The 26,617-nt window shown below is 48.9% G+C and overlaps 1 protein-coding gene across 4 annotated transcripts in view; it reads right to left on the bottom strand.

Moving 5' to 3' along the window:
- Positions 1-26,617, bottom strand: part of SEZ6L (seizure related 6 homolog like) — a 192,606-nt gene that overhangs the window by 3,968 nt on the left and 162,021 nt on the right. For 2 of the 4 annotated variants that reach the window (XM_059876422.1, XM_059876425.1), the window contains exons 10-16: positions 25,534-25,730; positions 20,296-20,490; positions 19,787-19,978; positions 8,094-8,288; positions 4,208-4,240; positions 1,246-1,360; positions 1,029-1,131 (exon numbers count right to left, since the gene is read on the bottom strand). In XM_059876422.1, the coding sequence (XP_059732405.1) occupies positions 1,029-1,131; positions 1,246-1,360; positions 4,208-4,240; positions 8,094-8,288; positions 19,787-19,978; positions 20,296-20,490; positions 25,534-25,730 (1,030 nt within the window). The remainder of the gene's footprint in view (positions 1-1,028; positions 1,132-1,245; positions 1,361-4,207; positions 4,241-8,093; positions 8,289-19,786; positions 19,979-20,295; positions 20,491-25,533; positions 25,731-26,617) is intronic. The other 2 variants (XM_059876423.1, XM_059876424.1) reach the window with 2 other exon arrangements.

The raw sequence follows: 26,617 nt of genomic DNA, 5'->3' as shown, positions 1-26,617 counted from the left end.
AATATTCACTGAGTGTGTGTGATACACTCCAGGCTCCCAGGGCAGAGAAGGGAGATACAGGAGTCAGAGACTTGGACCTGGAAGGGGTTGCTGTCATATGCTTTAATGGAAGTCTGTATTTCCCACTGGGTCAACACAGATAAGCAATTCTGTCTGTGTTTCATGGTAGATGAGACTGTGGTGGGAAGACTCCAAGGTGGTCCTCATGATCCCCATCCGCCTGGCTTTCACATGCTTGTATGATCCCTTCCCCTTAACTGTGGACACAACCTATGACTTGCTTCTAAGCAACAGAGTACAGAAAAGGTGTTAGGATGTCACGTCTGTATTTTATATTTTATAGGACTGTGGCTTCCTCTTACAAGGAGACTCTCTCTCTCTCTGATTTTGAAAAACCAAACTGCTATGTTGTGAGTCGTTCTACAAGAGGGACACACGGAAAAGAACTGAGGTTGACAGCCTACAAGAAACTGAGCCCCTCGGTCCAACAACCTGCAAGGAACTGGATGCCATCAGCATCCATGTGAGCTTGGATGTGATCCTTCCACAGTCAAGCCTCAGATGAGAACGTAGCCTCGACTGACACCTTAACTGCAGCCTGTGAGTCCTGGAGGAGAGGACCTGCATAAGCTGTTCCTGGACTCCTTACCTACACAATCTATGAAGTAATAAATGGGTGCCTTTTCAGGTTCCTAAATTTGCAGTAATATTGTCACACACCAATCAATAACCAGCGCAGGAGTTCAGAGTAAGTGGGAGTGCGAGAAGGTTAGCAGGGACAAGGAACAAGTCAAGTTTATGCCCCCCAAGTACTGGGAGACAATTGTACACCATCACACAGTGAATTTGAAGGGCTGTGATGCTGCAGAATCACAAGTAGTCTTCTGGGGTCTTGGTGGGGATCAGCCACTGGCCATGCCTTTCTGTCAGCGGCATCGTGAGCAAGAGGAAATTAAGCCTCTTGTTTTGATGTCCACGAGTTCAGAGCAAAGAGGGAGATCCCGGGGAGAGAAGGGAGACCGACTCACCCCCGTCTCGTAGATGGGGTTGTCGAACTCGGTCTCCACGGTGATCTGGCTGTAGGGGTGGGAATACATCAGAGGCAGGCGGAGGTTGGAGTAGTAACGGCACCTGGAGAGAGGCGGTCAAGGGGACAGAAGTGACTTCTCCTGCACAAGGAGACCTCAGCTTGCTGGTCATTGAGGGGGTTGAGAGCCCCCATCCCCACCCGGAGCCCCGCCGTACCTGGTGATGTAAATGTAGGCTCCTCCCAGCAGTAAGGAGATGATGAGGACAGGGATGAAGATAGCCAGAGCCATGTTTCCTCCTTCCAGAGATGTCTCTGCTGCCGCTTCTGCTACTGAACACACAGCCGGTGAGGGTACCCGGCGCCCAGCGCGGGGCCCCGCCCTCCCAGCCCTGCACCTACTCCAGGAGCTAATGCCGGAGTGGGTGAAAGCCTTCCTCCTTGGAGAGCTGTCTCCAGAAGGGAGAAGAGGCGGAGACTGGAGGAAACGGGGCTGGTCCTTTGCAACAGAGCCCAGACTCAACCCTGGATGGGGTGGTCATGGACACCATGGAGAATTACACGCTTTTAACTCGGCTCAGTTGGTAAAGAATCCGCCTGGAATACAGCAGACCCATGTTCGATTCCTGGGTCAGGAAGATCCCGTGGAGAAGGGATAGGCTACCCACTCCAGTATTCTTGGGCTTCCCTTATGGCTCAGCTGGTAAAGAATCTGCCTGCAATGTGGGAGACCTGGGTTTGGTCCCTGGGTTGGGAAGATCCCCTGGAGAAGGGAAAGGCCATCCACTCCAGTATTCTTGCCTGGAGAGTTCCATGGACTATACAGTCCACGGGGTTGCAGAGTCCGACACGACTCAGCGACTTTCACTTTCAATTCGTTTCTTCTAGGGAGGGGTGAGGTGATTAACAGTTACAATCTGGTTAAAACCGAATCCAAGGGAAGACTTGGAGAAAACTCACAACGTGCTAACTGGAAAGGCAGGTTTGCTCGACTTCAAGAGAAGACAGGGTTGTGTCTAGAATGGCAGGTCCCCTCCAGACCTGCTTAATCAGACCCACCAGCAGAGGGCGCTGGGCAGTCAGGTCAGTGCGCGGTACCCACACGCCCCATGACACCCCAACTGTGCCAACTCGGGTTTGATTCTCAGAGGCCGCGGCTGCACACTCCCGGGTAACCCTCTCGGCCTCACCTGGAGCCCCCCACTATCTCCCAGTAATCTGCAGAAATCACAGGAACTATCAGAACTGACGGAGGACGAGATGGCTGGACGGCATCATCGACTCCACGACAGGAGTTTGAGCAAACTCTGGGAGATAGTGAAGGAAGGGGACCCTGGCGTGCTGCAGTCCATGGGGCGCGAAGAGTTGGACACGACTGAGCGACTGAACAACAAAATGATAATTCAGTGTGGAGGTGAAGGGGGGATGGGGGTGTTTTCCCAGCAAAGCCTCGCATCCCTTTTGGACACTTGACCTCCGTTTTTCTCTGCCATTCTCTGTGGCCACGTCTAACAGAGCTCGGCTGCATGCCAATCTATAATCCATTAACTGCCACTGTTTGGGCCTGAAAAATCAATTTTAATACCTATGATAAATGCGTGAGCACAGAACATCACAATGGCATCATGCCCTCTGAACATCATGCCCCCAGGCGTTTGAGACGTTCTCATGGTTCACAGGTTCTTGGAAGACAGCAAAGGAAGGGCCTGAGTTGAGCATAAATGCCCTGTTTTTCCAGCGGACTGGCTAATACAGGCTCTGTTCCTGTACACACTTGAGCCCCAGTTCCATCTGCTCAGATTAAAATGTCATCTGTTGCAAGAGAGTGCAACTCATGACATGTAATTCCTACCGCCCCAGATTCTAAGTGAACTGCGTATAGTCAGAAAGACAAGCGACTCCAAAAATAATTTAGAAATCATCCAGTTGGTTAAACTTAAAAGATAGTTAATTTGTTTTGGCTGTGCTGGGTCTTCACTGCTGCACAGACTTTTCTCTAGTTGCGGCGAGTGGGTTTCTCATTGCTGTGGCTTCTCCTGCTGTGGAGCACGGGCTTAGGGAGCACCATCTTCAGTAGTCCTGGTGCACAGGCTTGGTTGCTCCGTAGCACGTGGGATCTTCCTGGATCAGGAATTGAACCTGTGTCTCCTGCACTGGCAGGTGGATTCTTTACCACGGAGCCACCAGGGAAGCCCTAAAACTTTTTCTTTTTTTTTAAACAAAATATTATTATTATTTTCTGACTTGAGTGGTTTTGGACCAAACTAGATAAAGGTTATACAGAACAGAACATTTTATGTATGAGAGGGGTTGAAAAGGGAAGACAAAATCCTGTATCACTTTTAACATCTGTTCCTCATTAATAAGTCTCGCTTGGTAATTTCTAACAAAAGAATAGAAAACAGGGACTTTCCCGGCAGTCCCTTGGTTAAGAATCTGCCTGCCAGTGCAGGGGCCAGGGTTCAATCTTGGGTTTGGGAAGATCTCACGTGCCGTCGGGCAACAAAGCCCGTGTGCCACGACTGTAAGACTGAGCCTGCACACCCTAGAGCCTGTGCCCCGCAGCAAGAGAAGCTACCAGGGTGAGAAGCCTGTGCCCGCAACCAGAGAGCAGCCTCCACTCACGGCAACTAAAAAGAGCCCACGTGCAGCAACAAAGACTCAGCACAGCCAAAAATCAGAAACATACACACACAAAAACAAGGGGCGGGGGTGAGGTGGGGTGGGGTTGCCCAGGTATAGCTGTATTTGGGGGAAGCAAAAGATGGAGGGAAAACCAGGTCGCAGAGCATCCCCTAGGGAAGAGGTTTCCCTCCTGAAACCAGGAGTCTACTCAGCATGAAAGGTGAGGCGTTCCTGGATTTAGTTCCTCAAATAGCACCACATGGTTGAAAAGTTTGACAAGAGGAGCGTGTCTTTCTCAGGCATGTGGACCCCCAGATGTTTTCCGCTTGGCATCATGAACAGAACTGGCATCTGATCTCTTTCGGGTCATGGTTAGGACCATAAATTGCAAATGCAATTTTTTTTTTCTTTACAATATCATTTGTTTTCAAATTAGCTTCAGCAATGTGAAGGCAGAATTTTTGCTTTTTTTTTTTTTAAGCATCTGGATAAGGACCTTCCCTTGCTTTCTGCTCTTAGCTTGGTTAATGAGGTGTTTTTCTTCGTGGGACTCACCTTCTAAGGCGTGTTCAAAGCTGTCTTGATTAACTGAAAGAGAAAAATTGGAGCACTGGTTGGTGTCGGGTGAATTCACTCTGCTTGTATGAAACGAAGGTGCCCCTGCCCGCCCCCCTGGTGCTCCCCTGCCCCCCGATTAAGTGCATAAGTCCATGCCCTGCTTTGCTGAAGTTAGTGCTGCATTTGTCTGTTTGTTTGAAATCTTGGGCTTCTGGAATTAGTGGGAATGCCTGGCCTCATTCCCTCCCTATGTTCCTTAGAGAAGATGAGACATACGAAAGGAACAGGGCAGAAATCACTGAAGACTCACCACGTGTCAGATACCAGGCGTCAAGACCTTTATATATATTTGTGCTTAATCCCATTGGGTGCTTACTATTATCATCTCCATCTAACAGATGAGCAAACAGAGGTTCAGAGAAGGGAAGTGATTTCTCTGACACCACGCAGCTTCTAAGCGATGGAGGCAAGATTTGATCCTGCTTGGCTTCCTGCGGCCTCTGCCCTTAACTACATAGTTCTGATCCCTTTAGTGTTTTTCAAACTTTGAAACTTTTCAGTTTTCAAAGGCTGATGGATGGTGAGGGGTGAGGCAGAAATCTCCAGTCCTCAGCCCAGCCAGGGGAGACACTGTTCTCCTGCTTGGAAATATGCATTTATGTGAACCTTTCTAATTTCACTGTTATTTTGTATTGATTTGGAATATAAGGTTTATATGCCATATTTTCATTCATTTATTGCCTTAGACTGGAACTCTCTGGACTTTGTTTATTCACTGTGCAACTTCTTTGGAGGTTGAGGATGCTGGAGGCTGGCATCTTCATGCTTTGGCATCTAAGTCATCATGATAACTGAGCACAAAAATATACCCACACAGGGATTTCCCTGGTGGTCCAGTGGTTAAAACTTCACCTTACAATGTAGGGGTTGCAGGTTCGATCCCTGGCTGGTGAGCTAAGATCCCGCGTGCCCTGTGGCCCAAAGGCGAAAACATAGAACAGGAACAAGACTGTAACAAACTCAATAGAGACTTTAAAAATGGTCTACATCAAAAAAAATCTTTAAAAAATATACCCACACAGGTGGGGTTCAAGGATGGAAACCCCCAGAGTGAAGGGCCTTGATGAAAAGATTGTATGATAAGGTAATGAGAAGCGGTGACCCACCCCAAAGGCTCAGCGAGCCTCACGTCATACCTAATACCAAGGCTTCCTAATTAGAGCTTTGGTCAAAGTGACTCTGACTTCCATCATTACCAAGTGATGATAACAAAACCAGCTGAAAAAATAGTGTACTAACTCATTCACTGACTCCAGCCATCTCTGGAGCCAGGGCTTTAGGAAAATGGAAGGATTTAGGTAGATGTTTTCCACCCAAGACATGAATGGGGCCTTGACTGTGTGTCTGGGGGAGGGGGCACGTAAGCTTCCATGAAACCTTAGAAATGGAAGGAGATGTGGAGCCAAGTGTGATCAGTGGCCTTGTTGGGGGTGGGGGGAACACATGCCAAAAAGCAGCTTCTTGGACTCTTTTCTGGACCTGCCGTGTGGCATGTTTGGGGGTGCATGTCTGAAACTCCAGGATTCTGAAGCTGCTGACCCAGCCACTGACTCTCCCTTAGAAGCCCTGACCTCAGTTCAGTCCAGTTGAGTCGCTCAGTTGTGTCCCACTCTTCGCGACCCCATGGACCACAGCATGCCAGGCCTCCCTGTCCATCACCAGCTCCAGGAGTTTACTCAAACTCATCTCCATTGAGTTGGTGATGCCATCCAACCATCTCATCCTCTATCGTGCCCTTCTCCTCCCGCCTTCAGTCTTTCCCAGCATCAGGGTCTTTTCAGATGAGTCAGCTCTTTGCATCAGGTGGCCAAAGTATTAGAGCTTCAGCTTCAGCATCAGTCCTTCCAATGAACACTCAGGACTGATCTCCCTTAGAAGCCCTGACCTGGGCTTACCCAGTTATCTCACACAAAGGGAAACCAAGGTCGGAGGTGGCGGGGAGCGGGGCTTCCCCAAGGCCATACAGGTGGTCCAGGGCAGAGCCAGGCTGGAGCCTGGGGTCCCTCAGTCCCAGGGGGTGGCTTTATATTGGTGCTCAGTCATTCCTCCAACTCTAGACCATAAGCGATGAACCTCACTTATTTGGGGAAGAGGAAGTGATTTATTATTTCCTTACAGAGCTGGTGGGGTAGGTCTCAAGAGTGGCAATGGAGCAGAGAGACAAAGGCAATTATCTCCCAAGGCAGTGTCTTTCCTGGTGGGCAGTCTGTCACAACTGAGGGGCCAGGACCAACTCAAACCTGGCGGGGTTTCAAAGGCAAGGAATTCACCATTAGCAGAGGTGGGTGCAAATCCTAAGCTTATCTCGTTACCAGCTGTGTGGTTTAGGGAAAGTCACTTAACCTCTCTGAGCCTCTCTGTCCCCATTTGTGAAATGGCTCACCGATCTCAGAGTAGAGTCATGCGGCCTCCATGAGGTGATTTGGGGAAAATCTTTTTTATATGGGTAAAATTCACATAAAATTAACCATTTGAATTCTGTGTCCAATTCAGGGGGCACTGATGACATTCAGTGCTGTACAACCATCACCTCTATTTAGTTCTAACACCTTTTCCTCATCTCAAACAGAAATTCAGTATCAATTAAGCAGTTACCTCTCCCTCCCCCCAGTCCCTGGGGCATAACTAATACCAGTCCCATCTCTGTGGATTGACTTATTCTGGGTATTTCCCTCCGACTGAGTCTACACTACGTGACCTTCTGTGTCTGGTTCTTTCACTGAGAATAACTTCTTGAAGGTTCATCCACACTGTAGCACAGATTCGTATTTCATTCCTTCTTATGACTGAACAGTGTTCCCTTATATGAATATGCCACATTCTGCTTATCCATTCATCAGCAGATGGACACTTGGGGTGTTTTCATCTTTTGTGAATAACGCTGCGCTGGTCGTTTGTACCAGTGTTGGTCTGAATACCTGTTTTCACTTACTCTGTGCCCATACCAGGAAGTGGAAATTCTGGCCGGGAAAGTATTTTTAAGCCCTAATGCCGAACTTCATTAACAGGCATTTGGGGATCTGCTGAAGTTATGGGCCCCCAAGGAGAAACGTAGAACTGTATGTCTCTCTTCCCCTGGGGAGAGAATTCAGAGGATTTCTGCCTGATTCTAAAAAACGGTATTAATATTTTAAAAGGTTAAATCCACTTGCCTACAGCATTGAATGTATTTAGGATACGATTAAGAACGTCACACCTCAAAGATGCGAATAAGTGGACCCAAATCTCATTAGGTGCGTCATAACTTAATTTCAATGATTAGAAAGAGTTCACTGATTCTAAAATACATTTCCCCTCTTTTGCCCATCTCGGAGACGGGGGTGTCTTACAATCAATCACACGGGAGTTACAATCAGTGCCACCAGGTGGCGCTCACGATGCCTGTGCCTCTGCAGCCTTCAGTCCAGGATCAATAGCCTTCGGAGATGGGGGTGAGCATCTCGGGAGAACACCCCAGAGATGACAGGGGAATACCCATCACCCTCGGGAAACAGGTGGTTGTGAGAAGGGGCTGAAGGCGGCAGGAAATGTTTAAGCCATGCTGTCCAAGCAGGAGTCACGAACAGGCAGCCTCTCCTTTATGATAGAAATCAAAGCTCATTTAGGAAGTACAAACATAAATGCTAAGCACGGAGAAGGCACGGTGTCATGGTTTAATTGGTAGCCATTTCCTTTCTCAGCGGTGCAGAAAATAACGGTGGTGTCTTAGTTGTAGCGAAAGTAGCTCGGCTTTTTAAAGCAAATTTAGAGTCACTGCAAGTCAGTCCCGGCAACTCTGGGTCCCTCGGTCCCCATGACCCTGGGAGGGGGCGGGGTTCTTTACCTTTGCAGACGGGCAGCGGCCCGTTCCAGTGCGATGGCTGTCCCAGGATGCAGCGAATGGTCACTTCGCCCATCAGCTCGAAGCCCTCGTAGCACATGAAGGTGAGGGACTCTCCAGGCAGGTAGAGTCGTTTGTAGAGGATCTGGTACCCGTTCTCCGGCAACCCTGGGTTGTCACAGGCCAGGGACTCCTCCGCTGAAGCGCAAGCCAAAAGGAGCTCTGATGAGATGACGCGAACCTTTGGGGCCTCCCATTCTGAGCGCGTGTGATCTGAGGCCAGGCTCTGCAGCCTCATTTCTTTGCAACCCCGCCTCGCACTGAACTGTCTCGAATTCACCTTTCCCTCTCCCACCTCTGGGCCTGGGTTACATGTGGGCACAGCAGAGTGTACTAAGCTGTGGAATCTGGGTTAAAAATCTGGGTTCTGCTGCTCGCTAGCTGTGTGACCTCCAGCATGGGCCACAACCTCTCTGAGCCTCAGCTTTCTCAATGGTAAAATAGTAGCAGTACCTATCTCACAGGGATTTGGAAGATTCAATAAGATAACGTGTACAAGTGCTTAGCATGCCCTTGAAATGTAGGTACTCAGTAAATTATGAACTCTTCCTCTTTCTTCTCAACTTGCACCTCACCTGCTCAACCAGTCTGGGTAAGTCTTGTCTTTCAACACGCAGTCCTCATGTCTCCTCCTCCAGGAAGTCCTCCCTGATGCCCCCTACCCCTAATTGAGTCACTGGTCTCTTGGGGGTTCTTCCTCCACCACAACACTGCCTACGCTGTACTGTATTTAATAACAGTCTCTTTCACTTGAGATGAGCCTGTTAAGGCATGCCTGAACCCTGTTAAAGCATACTTGAAGCTCAGGGCCTGGTATACAGTAGAAGCAGCATAAATGACCTCAAGAGATACAATAGGAGCATCATAAATGATGCCTACTAGCTTAAGAATTATTGGAGAGTTGAACTGCTGGTTTAACCCATTCCAGGGCCAGCGTGTGATATAGTTCCTTTTCAGCACCTGGATGGAATGGACACCCAGTGAAAATTGCTCTGCATACAAGACTACAAATCCTGAAACATTAAAACACGTTTATTATTTAAAAAATTAAACTGTGGTAAAATCCACAATATAACATGGACCATCTTAACCATTTTAAGTGCACAGTTGAGGAGTGTCAAATACATTCCTACTGTTGTGCAATGTCCAGAACTCTTCATCTTCCCAAATGGAAACCGTCCCCATCTAACACTGACGCCCCATCGCCGTTCCCAACCAGCCCTTGGCAACCACCATTCTACTTTCTGTCTCCGTGACTTTGACTATTCTAGGAACATTATGTAACTGGAATCACACTGCGTTTGTCTTTTTGTGACTAGCTTATTGCACTTAGCATGATTTCCTCAAGAGTCATCCATGCTGTAGCATATGTCAGAATCTTCTTTCTTTTTAAGGCTGAGTCATATTCCATGGAATATGATGCTTAAATGATGCTTACTCCTTGGAAGGAAAGTTGTGACCAACCTAGACAGCATATTAAAAAGCATAGACATTACTTTGCCAACAAAGGTCCGTCTAGTCAAGGCTATGGTTTTTCCAGTAGTCGTGTATGGATGTGAAAGTTGGAGTATAAAGAACGCTGAGCGCCAAAGAATTGATGTTTTTGAAATGTGGTGTTGGAGAAGACTCTTGAGAGTCCCTTGGACTGCAAGGAGATCCAACTAGTCCATCCTAAAGGGAATTAGTCTTGCATATTCATAGGAAGGACTGATGCTGAAGCTGAAACTCCAATACTTTGGCCACCTGATGTGAAGAACTGACTCATTGGAAAAGACCCTGATGCTGGGAAATATTGAGGGCAGGAGAAGGGGATGACAGAGGATGAGATGGTTGGATGGCATCACCAACTCAATGGACATGAGTTTGAGTAAACTCTGGGAGTTGGTGATGGACAGAGGGGCCTGGCGTGCTGCAGTCCACGGGGTTGTAGAGTTGGACACGACTGAATGACTGAACTGAAGTGAATATTCCATTGTATAGAGAGACCACATCTTGCTTATTCATTCAGCCATCAATGGACACTTGGATGGCTTTCCCTTTTGGCTACTTTGAGATAATGCTGTTATACAAACACGGGTGTGCAAACCCCTCTTTGAGACACTGCCTTCAATTCTGTGGGTATATACCCAGAAGTGGGATTTCTAGACTGTATAGTAATTCTAGGTTTAACTTTTTGAGGAACCTCCATTCTGTTTTTGACAGGAGCAGTACCCCTTTGCATTCGCACAGAGAACCAAGGTTTCAGTTTCTCCATGCCAAATCCTAAAACATTTCTTTCCTCCTGGATCTTGCTTTGCTCTACAAAGACCCAGGCCTTTACACATCACAGCTGCACTTGCCATCCATGTTTCAGAGAAACTGGCTTCTTTCAACAGCTTTCAGTGCTCACTTGATTAGCGAAACTTCTCAGAAGAGATGACATGCTGTCTCTTTTACCTGAAGGATTCCTGTAATATCTGAGTGATTTCTACAACTTAGAGGTATTATTCGCCAGCTTGTCATCAACCTGACTCTTCAGGCCCTCAGCTTAGAACATGGAGTAGGCGGTCTTTTATTATTTCATAGCTGGTGATTCTGTTCCACTGGGGGAAGAGGCAGGTTCTCCTGGCTGGGCTGTCACAGCTTTGTGCGTCGGCTTCTTGCCCTCCTCTTGGCTGGTTCCTGGCTTTACAATGAATTGGCCATATTGTGCTAGGTGGGTTGATGCTGATCCCTCTGTCCGAAATGCCCTTCCCCTTCCTATCTAGAGGAGAGTGCAGTGGAAAGGCTAAGACAGACCTCAACAATCTTCACCTGCCACATTAATGCTCTTCGTAGCAGGACCTGTGACTCACTTCCAACCAATAAACTCACAGGAAGAAACGCTGTCACTTCTGTGAGGATGTAACCGAAGACTGTGGTTTTGTCTTGCTAGCGCACTCTTGTCTTCAGAGCAACAACTGGCCATGTAGCAAGGAACTGAGGGTGACGGCGGCAAGGAACTGAGTCCTTCCATTAACCACGCAAGCTGGAAAGCGCCTCCTTCCCGTGCTGAGCCTTCAGATGAACCAGGGAACCCAGGGAAGCCGTTTCCCTGACTCCTGAGTGTTATCTGCAGTGCAGCAGAGTGGCCAGCAGGGGGCAGTGGCAACTCAGAAGACTCCTCGCCCACAAATTTTCCCTGGAATTTTCTTTCATAAATGAACGGATTAATGAATATAACAAAATAATTCACTGAGCACTTTCTATGTGCCTGTCACTGTTCCTGGCCCTGGGGAGATAGAAAGTGACAAAGGACAAATTCTAGGACCTGGAAGCAAAGGACGATACGGCCAGCAGGAAGAGGAGAGGGAGCTGTGTCCAGCTGTTCTCGCCCGGCTTCATACGAGAATCACCCTGGGTTATTCAGTGAGCTGGCTCTGCCCGCTAAGGTATTTTAATCAGTCCCCCAGAGCATTCTTTTTAAAGTTCCACAGGTGATTCTAAAATCCAGCCAGCAAAGAAGATGTACTGAGAGCCAAGAGGCACACGAAAAACATGCTTCACATCGCTAATTATTAGAGAAATGCAAATCAAAACTATAAGGGACCACCTCACACCAGTCAGAATTACTGTCATCAAAAAGGCTACCAATAATAAATGCTGGAAAGGGGGTGGAGAAAAGGAAGCCCTCCTACCCTGTTGGTGGGAATGTCAATTGGGACAGCCGCTATGGAGCAGCATGGAGGTTCCTTAAAAAAAACTAAATATGGAGTTACCATGGGACCCAGCAATCCCACTCCCTGAGCATACGTCTGGAGAAAAGTCTAGTTCAAAAAGACACAGGTAGCATTGTTTACAATAGCTAAGACATGGAAGCAATCGAAACGTCCATCAGCAGAAGAATGGATAAAGATGTGATGTATTTAGGGCTTCCCAGGCGGTGCAGTAGTAAAGAATCTGCCTGCCAATGTAGGAGACACAGGTCCAATCCCTGGGTTGGGAAGATCCCCTGGAGAAGGAAATGGCAACCCACTCCAGTATTCTTGCCTGGAAAATTCCATGGACAGAGGAGCCTGGTGGGCTGTCATCCATGGGGCTGCAAAGAGTCAGAAGTAACTGAGTGACTGAGCACACATGCATACGTGCATGCCGTGGAATTCTGTGCTCACTCAGGCGTGTTGGACTCTCTGTGACCCCGTGGACTGTAGCCTTTCAGGCTCCTCTGTCCATGGATTCTCCAGGCAAGAATACTGGAGTGGGTTGCCATTTCCTCCTCCAGGGGGTTTTCTCAACTCAGGGATCGAACCTGAGTCTCTCATGTCTCCTGCGTTGGCAGGCAGATTCTTTACCATAAGCACCACCTCTTTTAATTATTACAACCCCAAGACACACTGTTATGGCCGTCCCCACTTTATATCTGTGCAAATGAAGAACTGCTGGGGTATCCCACTGGATAACCTGTCAAGCCAGTTAGTGGGAGAGACAGGATTCACATCCAAGTGGTCCAAGTCCTGTTAATCGCTGCACCAGAGAGCCCATTTTACAGATGAGGAACCTGAGGCTCGGGCAGAGGTCTCTTGTAAAAGGTACACAAGAAGGAAGTGGCTGAGTTGTGGTTTGATTCTCTGCCTCCAGAGTCAGTCCAATTCAGTTTTGACCCAATCATCAGTAACAGTGAGAAGAATTCCACATGGAATTCCATCCCTGGTAGAAACCAACCATCTTTGAAGGCATCTGTGTTTATCTCCAGTTCCCAGAAGACGGCAGGAAAGTGACATGGGAAGTAACTTGAATTTGAAACTGGAGGCCAGGCTCTGCCGCCTGCTTCACGTCTCTGGACTTCATTTTTTTCCTGCCTGTTAAGTAAACGGACTGGACCAAGACCTCATCTGTGAGCTGAGATGTGGCTGGACAATGGCATTCTCCCTGTGAGGATGTACTCACACTTTGAAATAAGGTTGTTTAAGGCAGGTATTTTCCAACCTAGATGCTACTGACATTTTTGGGCTGGGTAATTCTTTGTGGGAGGGGGGTGGTCCTGAGCCTTGCAGGAAGTTGGACAGCATCCCTGGCCTCTGCCCACTAGATGCCAGCATACCCTCTCCCAACGACAACCAAAGATGCCTCTAGAAACTGTCACTGACAGCTGTCCCCTGGGCAGCAAATTCAGCCCAGTTGAGAATCACTTGTCTGAGGTCTAAACAATTCTGATGGTAATCCGTGTGATGTCATCCTGACCTCTCCCAGGAATTCAAGTGAGTTGGACTCACAGCTTATAGACATAATCACCAAGCTAACCTCATTCCCTCCCAGCCACTCCTCTCTCCCCTTTGGTACAGGAAAAAATGTACATTTATGGAGCACATGTGAGCAAAATGCTCAAAATCAGGTTGCTTGCTTATTGCTATGAATGGTTTATAACACACTCTACAGTACTGGAGCATTGAAACTGAGTGGTAATTAGCAACCAGTATTAACCGAACACTTATTATATGCTAGACACATGGTTATGAGCATCTGTATCTATGGTTGTCATGGTCAGTTTTTCTGATGAGGACACCAGCTTTGGCTTGTTTAAGTCACGCAGCTGACAAGTGGCAGGGCAAACTTGACCTGCTGGATTTGAAGTCCTGTGCACTTAGTGGTTCTGCGATAATGAAGGTTTGTTCCAGTTGGAGCTAGTGGTAAAGAACCTGCCTGCCAATGCAGGAGATGTCAGAGATGCAGATTCGATCCCTGGGTTGGGAAGATTCCATGTAGAAAGGAATGGCAACGTGCCCCAGTATTCTTACCTGGAAAATCCCATAGACAGAGCCTGGTGGGCTACAGTCCATTAGGTCGCAAAGATTTGGACATGACTATAGTCTAAGCTATAGACTTAGCCCAGCACACATTGCTTTCACAGAGACAGGAATCTCTAAATGCTCGAGCCTGGCATGCTGGCTGAGGTGAGGCTGCTGGGGACGATTCATCAGTGGAAACTTTTACTATGGCCACCATCTGGCCACGAGGGTTCGGTCCAGGCCGGGAACTTTCCAGGTCTCATATTTGTGGGTTCTGGGCTATGAAGGGCCAGGGCCTCTTGGGGGATCCCTACAAGCCTCCCTGGAGATTCCATCCAGAAAACCCTCACTGACTGTGTCAGATCCTCATGACTTTTCACTCCCTCCAAAGAAGGGAGGTTGCAACAAAGCCACAAAGCGTGATAAAGAGCACGTTAGCACTGCCAACCATGACAAAGACAGTAACTGCAACAAATACTGTCATTTTTTTGAATCTGCTGGGACCGAGGGATACAACGACCAAATGGATACATTCCTGGTAAGTGTGTGACTCTAAACATAACAGCAGATCATTTCAATCAGCTGCAGCAAGTGCTGTGCGGCTATAGGAGCCGTGGGAGCAGGGAGGAGGGAAGCATGACCGTGCCGAGGCGGACAGGGAGGCCTTCCTGGAGGAGGTGATGCTGAAGATTCATTGTTTTTCCTTTTACCGACTCGTGTCTCCTCCCACATCTTCAATAGATCCCAGGCTTCCTGACTATGCAGGATTGTGTCTGTTTATATATCGCTGTGTTTTTTGCTGTATTTTCAGGACCTACCACCACTGTTCCCAAACTATGGACCGTGGTGCCCGGGGTGCCACTGTGAACTCATGAGGGTGCTATGAGGTTTTTAAAAATGTGGAGGAGACACAGTGACGCCTTCCAGCCCCATGTGAACTCCTACTTTGGGGAAGCTCACTATTTTAACATCAGAATGAGCTATGTCCTTTTCGATGATGCTAGGTTTTCTCTGGTTACTCTGCTAAAAAGCAAGGGCTGTGACAAAATCAAGGTGGACCAGGAGATGCGGGTGGCAGAGCCCAGCCTGACGCTAAGAGGCTGAGGTGTTTGGGAGAACCCAAAAGGCACACACATCCCCACAGTAGTAATTGTGTTATTAATTACAGATAAGGGGACGGGGGAGCCTGGTGGGCTGCCGTCTATGGGGTCGCACAGAGTCGGACACGACTGAAGTGACTTAGCATAACATAGCATAGCATTATTTAAGAATGAAATAAAAATACGATCCTTTCTGTGAATTCATGGGCATTACTTTTTCAAGCAGCTACTAAGTTGTCAGGATATAGCTACTTATTAAGTGGTTTGGAGCTAACTGGTTAATAAGTGTAACTGCTAAGTGTTCTATCCTGGGAAATCTATGAAACAATCCTGGCATTCTAGAGATTCTGTGAATTGAGAAAGTTGGGGGGCCTCTGTGTCGGCATCTGCTTGCATATAAGAGGACCCATTAAATGACTGAGCTACATCCAATAACCCTGCCTGGTAGGAAGTAGTAATCCCCTTTTCACAGATGAGGGATCGAGGCCCAGAGAGGGCAAGCTACTTGCCCAAGGTCACCCAGCAGAGCCGGGGGTGGGTCTGATGGCAAACCCCAGACTCTTCCTTCTCTTATGATCTGTCTCTTCTTCAAGTGGCCTGGGGTAAAGGAACCAAGAGTGAGAACTCATGGCTCTGAGTCCCAGCCTGACCAAATTATGGCGTTGGTAAGTGACGGTCAACAGAGGCTGCAGACATCCTGAGCTTATACAATTTGCCGTCTGCTTCCTGATTCTCTTGGTGGAAGAGCTTGGTCAACAGCAGAGCCCCAGAGCTCTGCCCAGGAGCTATGATTGCAGAGAGGTGAGGCGGGAAGATGATGCTTTGGGGGCCCCAGAGCTCTGCCCAGGAGCTATGATTGCAGAGAGGTGAGGCGGGAAGATGATGCTTTGGGGGGTTAGTCAGGCTTGAGCTGGAATCCTGAGCGCTTCCCTCGCCTGCTGTGTGACTTCAGGAGAGGTGCTCACCCTCTCTGGGCCTTCTCAGCCTGCTTTCGAGTGCACACACGCACACAGCTCATGCAGTTTTGTGAGGGTTAAGCGTGTGAATGTTGGGGAAGGGCTGGGCACAGCCACAGTGCCCATCAAACTGGGCTGTTTCCTTGGCTCAGCAGAGGAAACATCTTAAAGCTGCTTTAGGTTCAATAACCTCGTTCTCATCACGGAATCCGGATGCAGCCTCCCCCTCATTCTGGGCACCTCGCTGCTAGACTCTGGCGGTCCTCCTGTCTCACGCGTCATCTCCCGTCAGCCCCGACAGGCCTGGAATGATGCTGGAACCCCACGCCAGGTTCTTCCAGCATCTAAGAGGAGGACGGCGTGTCTCCTGACACCCGGCTTGACTTGTGAACTGATTAGCACGGGTGTCAGGGACGCCTTCTCACCAGAGTGCTGCGGATCCCGGGAGAAGCAGGGGACTGCCTTCTGGGAATCCCAGCAGCTGCTGCGGCCCAGAGGCTCTTTGAAGACTGTGCCTGATGAGTGAGGGGCCTTTCCTTTCTTTTTAAAAAATATCTCCACCCTTCAGTATTTTTAAATCAGCAGCTATTTTTAGCTTTTCATCTGTAGGTCTCAGCAGCTTGCATGACTCAAGATGCTTCTGACCACCCCCCTCCCACATTGGGTGCAGTTCACCTTCGGGGCTTCCCTGGTGGCTCAGCAGTAAAGAATCCGCCTGCTAATGCTGGAGACCTGGGTTCAGTTCCTGGGTCAGGAAGATCCCCTGGAGAAGGGAATGGCAACCCACTCCGGTATTCTTGCCTGGAGAGAATCCCATGGACAGAGGAGCCTGGCGGGTTACAGTCCATGGGGTTGTAAAGAGTCAGACACAACTGAGCATCTTTCACTCACTCACAGTCACTGGGGGACATGAGATCTGTATTTGCTTCCTGGGTGGCTGTAACGAAGGTCACTAGCCAGGGGGCTTAGGACAAAAGTCACTCCTTGTCTCCTAGCTCTGGAGGCGAGAAGCCTGAAGTCAAGGAGGCAGCAGGGTCCTGCTCCCTCCAAAACCTCCAAAGGCCGGTGCTTCCCTGCCTCTCCCCAGCTTCTGGTGGTTGCTGGCCATGCCTGGCACCCTCGATTTGCAGGCGCGAAACTCCCATCTCTGCTTCTGTCATCACGGGATGCTCTCCCAGCGTCTCTGTCTCCATCTTGGACCAAAATCTCCACTTTACTACAACATTTGCTTTTATCGTGGTTGTCTGGACCTGAACCCACAGTAACTCCAAGGGCTGCCTGTATCTGTTTATCCAGTAGAAGAGGACAAGGACTTTCTGGCTTTCCAATTGTCCTCCGACAGCGACGGCTTTTACCCGTCTGAATGGCAGGACCGCTTGTTTATGTGGTCATGAAAAAGGTCCACGAAGCCTATTTGGAAGACTCGTGAGAAGCGATAAAACATAGCCGCTGGAGCGGAAAGCCACGTCCTTAAGCCCTTTGCATCAGATGTAGATGAAGTGAAGTGAAAGTCGCTCAGTCGTGTCTGACTCTTTGCGATCCCATGGACTATAGAGTCATGGAACTCTCCAGGCCAGAATACTGGAGTGGGTAGCCTTTCCCTTCTCCAGGGGATCTTCCCAACCCAGGGATTGAACCCAGGTCTCCTGCACTGCAGGCAGATTCTTTACCAGCTGAGCCCCCAGGGAAGCCCCCAGGTGTAGATGAGTTTACAATAAACATAAATAATCAACATCTACCTTCTTGGTGTTCTAACTTTTGATTTTCCAATACTATCGTAGGCCTCAGTGTGGCTCTGGGAGCTTGGGCTGGCTGTGGATCTGCTTGAAACACACTCATGCAAGACAGCGCACAAACAGCAGTGTTGCCGATGCCTCTGAATCCCGGACATTGCGTGAGGCTTTGAGCCTTCTGCGGAGCCTCTGCTGCTGCTGCTGCTGTCACTTCAGTCGTGTCCGACTCTGTGCGACCCCACAGACGGCAGCCCACCAGGCTCCCCCATCCCTGGGATTCTCCAGGCAAGAACACTGGAGTGGGTTGCCATTTCCTTCTCCAATGCGGGAAAGTGAAAAGTGAAAGTCAAGTCCCTCAGTCATGTCTGACTCTTAGCGACCCCATGGATTGCAGCCCACCAGGCTCCTCCATCCATGGGATTTTCCAGGCAAGAGTACTGGAGTGGGGTGCCATTGCCTTCTCCGCTGCAGAGCCTCAGGCTTTCCTTAAGCAATGGGTCCCATCCCTCTCAGCACAGCAGAATCCCTGGGGAACTTCTGAAACTCAGGCTGCAGCCCAGACCTACAGCGTCTGGATCTCCAGGGAGTTTTCAGACATTCTAGACGATTCCCACGCGCTCCTGAGGCTGAGACCTCCAGACCCCTGCTCTCCACCTCCTCTGCCTGGTGAGAATATGGTGTTACTCTTCCATTCTCAGAGTGACCTTAGGAGCCTGTTTGGGGTTTTTATGGTAGAGAAACCCCCAAAGAGTTTTTTTTTAAAGCCAAACATTTGTTTTGATGGCTCCGTAGAGGAGGCCAAAGAGTTTAAATCCACTCTATTTACTGCCCTGTGGATGCTTGATTTTAAGCACGCAGGGTCAGGCCGGTCTGGGTTTGCTTCTGGTCTCCTGCATAACTAACTAGGCTGTGTGAGCTGGGTCAACAATTTCATCTCTCTGAACCTCAGTATCTTCTTCAGAAGATGGAGACAGTACTGCTGTGTTCACAAAGCTACTAGAGGAGGGAGAGAGGGAATTCTGGTAAAGGACTCAACCAGTGTGTGTGTGCACGCGCGGGTGTGTGTGTGTGTGTGTGTTAGTCGCTCAGTCGTGTCTCTTTGGGACTCCATGGGTTGTAGTGTGTGTGCATGCGCATGTGTGTGTGTATGTACATGTTAGCCGCTCAGTCATGTCAGGCTCTTTGGGACTCCATGGGCTGTAGCATGTATGTGTGTGGGTCTGTGTGTGTGTGCGTGTATATGTATGTGTTAGCTGCTCAGTCGTGTCCAACTCTTTGGGATGCCATGGGCTGTAGCGTGTGTGTGTGCGTGTATATGTATGTGTTAGCTGCTCAGTCATGTCAGGCTCTTTGGGACTCCATGGGCTGTAGCGTGTATGTGTGTGGGTCTGTGTGTGTGTGCGTGTATATGTATGTGTTAGCTGCTCAGTCATGTCAGGCTCTTTGGGACTCCATGGGCTGTAGCGTGTATGTGTGTGGGTCTGTGTGTGTGTGTGCGTGTATATGTATGTGTTAGCTGCTCAGTCATGTCAGGCTCTTTGGGACTCCATGGGCTGTAGCGTGTGTGTGTGTGTGTGTGTGTATGTATGTGTTAGCTGCTCAGTCATGTCAGGCTCTTTGGGACTCCATGGGCTGTAGTGTGTGTGTCTGTGTGTGTGTGTGTGTCTGTGTGTGTGTGTGTGTGTGTATGTGTATGTGTTAGTCGCTCAGTTGTGTCCGACTCTTTGGGACTCCATGGATTGTGGCCCGCCAGGCTCCTCTGTCCATGGAATTCTCCAGGTAAGAATACTGGAGTGGGCTGCCATTCCTTTCTCAGGGGATCTTCCAGAACCAGGGATCGAACCAGGGTCTCCTGCATTGCAGGCAGACTCAGCGCAGTGCCTGATAACTCACTGTAAATCTTAACCATATGATAACGTTTACCATAAATGTCGGAGTAGCAGCACCCTCAATCCTGTGAGCTGTGGTCATAGGACGGTAATCATAATAAATGCTCCCAACAGTGGGTGCTGCCTTCACAGCCCAGCCCTCCACCAGTAAGAAAAGGAAGCCAGCCCTCCCGGCAGGGTCCCCCGGGGGCTCAAGTCAGTGCGGAGGACTCACAAACACAGTGGGGCAGGCGAGAGGTCCAGATGGGGGTGCCGGTCTCGCGGCTGTAGCAGGTCAGGAGCGAGCTCCCCTCCAGCACGAAGCCTGGGTTGCAGGTGTACTGGATGGTGGTGCCCACCAGCAGCACGGGGTCAGAAATCAAGCGGGTCGAGTGGTCCACTTCCCCGGGGTCGGTGCAGTACATGACTGTGCGAGACAGATCAGACCAGGCGGCGTTAGGGCCACACGACCATCGGTTTGCTGAGAACTACAGAACGATCTGGAACACTTCCCCACTTAGTTTTTTTCCTCATTTGAAAGACAATGCATGTGGCTGGAGAATAGGCCAGGACAAAAGAGACTTGATTTTAATTTCGCTTATAAGAATTGGCGCTCCCGAGAAATGTTTGTGCCAGGGTCCGAGGACCCGTATGCAAGGTTGCACACTGCACCTAATGGTATTTGTAATGGAGGGATTTACCGTCTGATGACCTAAAGGGAAAAAAAGCCAAGACAGCTCTTACTTTTCTCGCAGAATGGGGGGTCGCTGCTCCAGCTGAGGTCCCACTGGCAGGTGAGGGTGTCGCTCCCCACGATGTCGTAGCCGGGGTCACACTGGTAGGTGATTCGGGCCCCCCTCACGAGCTCCGTGTGGGAAGTGGTTTTCCAGCCGTTCTGGATCTCGGGCAAATCAGAGCAGGAGTCGTTCCTCGACACCTCTTTAAAACAAAAATGTCATCCTTAGATGCGAAGGTGGCCTCTCTGTTGGGGGTTTGTTTTATGAATGTCAGAGGGAAGAGCAAATAGAAGATGAGGCCTCTGGAAATAAGCAATACAACTTCTGAAACCTGGCAGGAACTCTTAACCTGCAGGAACTTTTAACCTGCAGGAACTCTTCTAGAGGGGGCTTTTACAATGACTTCTTCCCACTGTGGATGTGTGACCTCCGGCCCCAGTCAAGCCTTCGGATGACAGCAGCTTCAGCTGACATCCTGACCACAACCTCATGAGAGATCCCAACTCAAGACCACTCAGTGTGAGCTCCTCAACTCTTGACTCACAGCAACTGTGAGGCAGTAAACGTTTATGGCTAATTTGGGCATGGGGAGTCATCTGTCACATAGCAGTAGGTTGCTCCTGTCCTCAGCCTTGGGCTTCCCAGGAGGCTCAGTGGTAAAGAATCCGTCTGCCAACGCAGGAGAGACAGGTTCCATCCTGGGGTTGGGAAGATGCCCTGGAGAAGGAAATGGCAACCCACTCCAAAATTCTTGCCTGGGAAATCCCATGGACAGAGGAGCCTGGTGGGCTACAGTTCACAGGATCACAACAGTCAGACATGACTAAGCACGCATACATGCACATGGCCTCAACCTCATCCTAAGAAATGTCCATAGATCTATGGGCTTGATGGATTAGCCACATACATTTTTTGTACTGCAGATTGAGACAAACATGTAACTATTAAGATAGAATAACTATTGGTTGCATTCTTCAGATCCCATTGCCTGCCATCAGTGAACATTAACCACACTCCAGAAAATGCTACACACAGCTTATCATCACACAGTCTTCCTCCAGAATAACTCTGTTTTCCTCCTGCCAACCTTTGTTACTAAGGTAGCAATCCAAAGCCCACCACTACGACTCTCGCTTCAGAGTGCCCACTGCACAGATTTTGAGACAAGAGCTAATTACACCATATAATTAATTTGCGGCTCTTCTGTGCTTCTGGGGGAAGCAAAGCACCTCCTCTGTCTGCGGGAAAGTCATTCTGAGAAACAAGCAATGGTTTCTCCCCGGGATTTCATCATGATTTTATTTGAGGGAAGGAGATCTCCTGGGTGTCTGCGAGAAGGAGGGGAGCGGGAAACGGCTTCTAGAATTGCCTGGTGGGGAGCAGAAGCCTCTATTTTTAGGCCTTTGAAAAATCAGCCAAGCCCTGGATTTGGGACACAGCTGCAAAAGCTCAGACTCTGGATGAAAGAGGAGAAATGGGGGCAAAGACGGAATCTGCGGTCTGCCTTGTGCCAAGAGTTTTGAGACAGAACGATTTGCTTGCCTGACTTATTTTTTTGCATCTTCTTTTTTTTTTTAAATATTTATACTTTAATTAGAGTACAATTGCTTGACAATGTCATGTTAGTTTCTGCTGTACAACAACGTGAATCGGCTATATGCACACATATATATCCCTTCCCTCGAGAGCCTCCCTCCCGCTCCCCTCCCACCCCTCTAGGCTGTCACTGAGCATGAGTGGAGCTCCCTGTGCTAGACGGCAGCTTCCCACTAGCTGTCTATTTCACTCAGTGCTACTTGCTCCATCCGTCCCTCCCTCTCCTGCCTCAACGTGTCCACATGTCTGTTCTCTACATCTGCATGTCTGTTCCTGCCATGTGAATAGTTTCATCAGTACCTTCCTTCTAGATTCCATATATGTGTGTGCCTTTTCAGTGAGCCGACACGACTACACATTTCCACAGGACCTCCCGTCTCCTCCGGGGCACTCATCACGTTTGCCATTGCTCAGCGCTGCCACTGTGCAGCAGAGCCTTGGCTCAAAGTGTGGCCCCACCGTCCACTAACTGGCTGGCCTTGGCCCAGTCACGCAACCTTCTCTTCTTCAGTTTCAGATTCAGGAGACCCCCCCTGGAGACCCTGCTTCAGGAATCTACGTGTTCACCAAACACCCCAGGTGAAGGTTCTGGCATGATCTGTTCCTATGAAACTCTGTTAACTTTGCCAAACTTGCCTAGGAGGCAGATAACTTCCCTTCTAATTTTTTGTTGTTATCGTTCATTTTTTAGAAGCTGTGTGGCGCCTGTCACGTCAGTAAATATCTCTGAGCCTCACTGTCCTCAATCATAGAGTGGAGACAAGAATCATGACCCTGACTATCCCTAGAGGCAAGGTGGGAACTAATCAATGTGCAGGATGCCAGAACAACACTGATATGAGACGTATGGAGTCAGTGATTTGTTTTGACTAAGACGTGAGTGCCTACCATGTGGCAGGTGCCAGGATTTAGGGATCTGAAGTCATGGTTCCATTTTCATGGTCAAGATCAGCACGATGGTCCAATTTTTGGCAAAATATGTATTGAGTACATGCCACCACTTCCCAGTCTTATGCTCATAGCAGACATCACTAATCAATCACAGCAACTTCTTTCTTTGAGTCAAGCTGAAACCTCCCAATCCTTTTCCACACAACACTCCAGGGAGCCACAGTCATTTGATTGGAGCTAACCCACAATATGGAGCTTATTTATTATCCTGGGATTAGAGGAATAAACACACAAGTGACCAATAACTCTTTGCAAAACACTGCTTACTCATCTCTGCTTTTTAAGTCCCTTCCCTCCCATATGCTTGACCACAGACAATAGCAAAACATAAGAAGCAATGAGGAGACTGTGTCTTTGCTTCTGTCTGTGCAGACAAGAATTATGGGAAGTCAGAACCATGTAGGTTCAGAGTTCCCATGGACAGTTCTGACAGCATCCAGGGCAGATAAGCCTTGGCCACCTTGCAGAGCTGGGGTCAGGCCTTGAGATCAGTCTAGGAGCTTCAGAATTCTCTAGATGACAAGAGAAACCCCCAACCCTCCCGTTTGACCCCTCTACTGGACGGGTGTTGCATCTACATCTGGTTAAATCTAGACCCAGTGTAGCAAACACCTCTCCCGTGCCCATGACAGACATCACTAATCAATCATGGCACCCTTTTCCACTGACTTCAGACCTGGCTTCCTCTGAAATCAACATGGTCTTCAGGCCAGGTTCAGTTCAGTTCAGTCGCTCAGTTGTGTCCGACTCTTTGCGACCCCATGAATCGCAGCACGCCAGGCCTCCCTGTCAGGCCAGGTAGTGATGAACAAGTGATTGACATCAAAATTAAATACAAGGCTTCCTCGGTGGTCCAGTGGTTGAGAATCCACCTTGTAATGCAGGGGACCCCAGTTTGATCCCTGGTCTGGGAAGATCCCACATGTCGTGGAGCAACTGTGCCTGTGCGCCACAACTCCTGAAGTGGTACAGTTAGAGGCCATGCTCTGCAGTGAGAGAAGAGGCCCCAACAAGAAGCCTGCACCCCGCAGTTAGAGAGTAGCCTCTCTAGTAGCCACACCTAGAGAAAAGCCCATTTGCAGCAACAAAGACCCAGCACAGCCAAAAAAAAAAAAAAAAAACTGTTAAAAAAATTAAATACAGAAATTAGCTATGTATTTTTTTAATAGAAATAAGAAAAACCGGAACTGTTCTCTCTTTTTGTGTTACCTATACGAGCCAGGCTGTGCACCCCGGGGAAGCACTTGCTGGAATCCTGTGCTCATCAGGATATGGTCCTGCTATTGTCTGCTAATGGGACTCTCTCTCCCATTTTTACTAACTGGCTCAAGGGCAGGGAGAGAATTCTATTTGTTCCCGTATCCTGATGCCTTGCACAGGGCCTGGCATGAAAGTTTGTGAACCAAACGCTCTGGAAACAAAGACAATGGATTTGAAGATGAAATAAAATAATACACATAATAGTGCTGGCCAATTTCAAATTGTCACACAAATCTGAGTTTTCCGGCATCAATTAACAAGAACACCTCCTCTTTAAGATAGTGCCAAACTGAACACTGGCCGGGCTTTCTGGTCAACCTTGGGCAGCCTTGGGGAGAGTCAGATTTCCATCATCAAGCTGAATGCAATTTTGGAAGACTGACCCGGGTACCAGAGGAGACAAACGAGCAAAACCTATGACCTCATCTTCCAGGAGGGAGGGAGGTGGGGAAGAAAGGTCTAAGGAGATGGATTGAAGCTGAGTCACCAGAAACTCTCCCTCCAAAGGCAGATGACTCCGGAGGGCACCTGGCCTGGAAAGCCTCTGCCCAGGGCATTGGCCGGTAAAGAAGGCGTGGAAAGTGGCAGCCATAACACTCTGAAGAACTCAGCACTGCAATCAAGGGTGAAAAGGCCCCCGAGACACATAACAAAGAAGACAGACACTTGTGACTGCTTTTCTGAGAGATGCATGCAGAGCCGGGAAGGGATGGGAGTGTCCACCAGCTGGAAATAAAAAGCAGGGGACCAAGAGGGCTATTTTGAGGCATTATTCTGCCATCTTCTCTGTCTGCCAGCTTCCCAAATGAAGTCTTATTCCCTGCCTCAACAACAACACCAACAAGCAAACAAAACCAAACAAATGCAGGGGACTTATTTTCAGACGCATGAAGCTCCTTAAGACAGCCAGTGGTCAGGGAAGTGGATTGCATTCTGGAGGCCAGAGAAGGTACAAAGAGAACACTTTGCATCGGTTGAATATGGGCAAATCTTCAAGCCAGTGGGAAGAACCAAAGACATGGAATCTTGTTCAGGTAAGACTACTGATGGAGATGCACTATGGCCACAGGAGGAGTTAAGTTCCTGCAAAAATCTCCAGGTCAATAACGTGTTAAATCACGATCTACTACGTCCTGGCGTCAACCCCGTGGAAGACGCATCATTATTTCCATTTTACAGATGACAAGAAGAGGCTCAGAGAGGTTAAGTGACTTGCCCAAGGTCACACAGCCATTGATGACAGTGCTAGGACTCGAACCCTGGTCCTTCCGATTAGAGAGCCCACCTCTTAAAAAAATGAAAAAACAATGTATATTTCCTGTGCCAATATATTCAAAAAACTCAGATAGCACCACACTCCCCAAAAGACACATCTAGAGGGAATGGTCTTGGCTTGCATCTAACACAAAGACAGACAGTAACTGGCTAAAACACTTACCGATGTAGTTCATGATGAATCCCTGGCCCTTCCCAAAGATGAGGCCGGCGGGGTCCGAGTGGAACTGGATGGTTAGGTCCGGCGTGGACGAGTACAGCTTCTGGGGGCCGCTGTTTCCCAGGTACTGTCCCAAGATGTGGGGCATGACCTCGTCACCATCGTAGATGGTCAGGATGTCACTGTTGCTGAGGTTCAGGCTTGGGGGACAGAGAGAAGAGGAGGGGGTCTTGAGAAGCCAAGTTACAGGCATTCAATAAGACTATTATTTTTTTTCAGGCAGCACTCATTCTCTCGAGATATACTATGTGGTCAGGGCCCAAGCTAAGAAGTGGGGGGTGAGGGAGCCACAGGCTGAACCTGTAAATGGCCCATGCTGGTCTTTCCTGCACGCAGGAATGGATCTGTGCATGGACTGGGCTTTTGAAGACTCATTCATGAAATGACCATTCCTGCCGAGAGGTCACCGCAGGGCCAAGTGCTGCAGAGCCAGCAGGTGTGCCTTCGATACCCCCGTCATTAACAACCCTTCCCTGGGGGAAATGAGTGCTGGCCCTGAGCCCCCTGCTGGCGGCGTGACATGGGTCTTCCATCTTTCTCTGACGCAGAACAAGCTGACTGCTTGCTAACTATAACTTGCCTCCTCATATAAAGTGAAATGATCTTTCCACTTATTATGTGGCAAATGCCTCAAAATCAGCCAGGTTATCTATTATGTTTTGAGGATGGGACCGCGGGTGGGGTGGAGAAAGACAAAAGATTCATGGAAGATGCTCCAACCTGCCATCACTATTCATACCGGCATGGGATGACACACTTTTAAAGACCCAAACACAGGACAGTCCACTGATGAAGGACAGTTAACAATCCAGGAAGCATTTCAGTAAGGCCCAGAAACCAGGGCTATGGCAGGCGTGCTGGACAAAACTGATCTCTGATTGTAGGGACGCCAGATAATTCAGCTTTGGCTGCATCAATCAAGGCAGCCCTGATTGTGTCCCCTCCTTTCCTTGTGTCCCCTCCCTAATATTTCCAAGCATTTACTAGGTGTTAGGGCTTCCCAGGAGGCACTAGTGGTAAAGAACCT

This window comes from Bos taurus, chromosome 17 (assembly GCF_002263795.3).
Source record: "Bos taurus isolate L1 Dominette 01449 registration number 42190680 breed Hereford chromosome 17, ARS-UCD2.0, whole genome shotgun sequence".
NCBI classification, from domain to species: Eukaryota; Metazoa; Chordata; class Mammalia; order Artiodactyla; family Bovidae; genus Bos; species Bos taurus.
The sequence above is the reverse complement of the archived record's forward strand: the minus strand, read 5'-3'. Positions and strand labels throughout refer to the sequence as shown.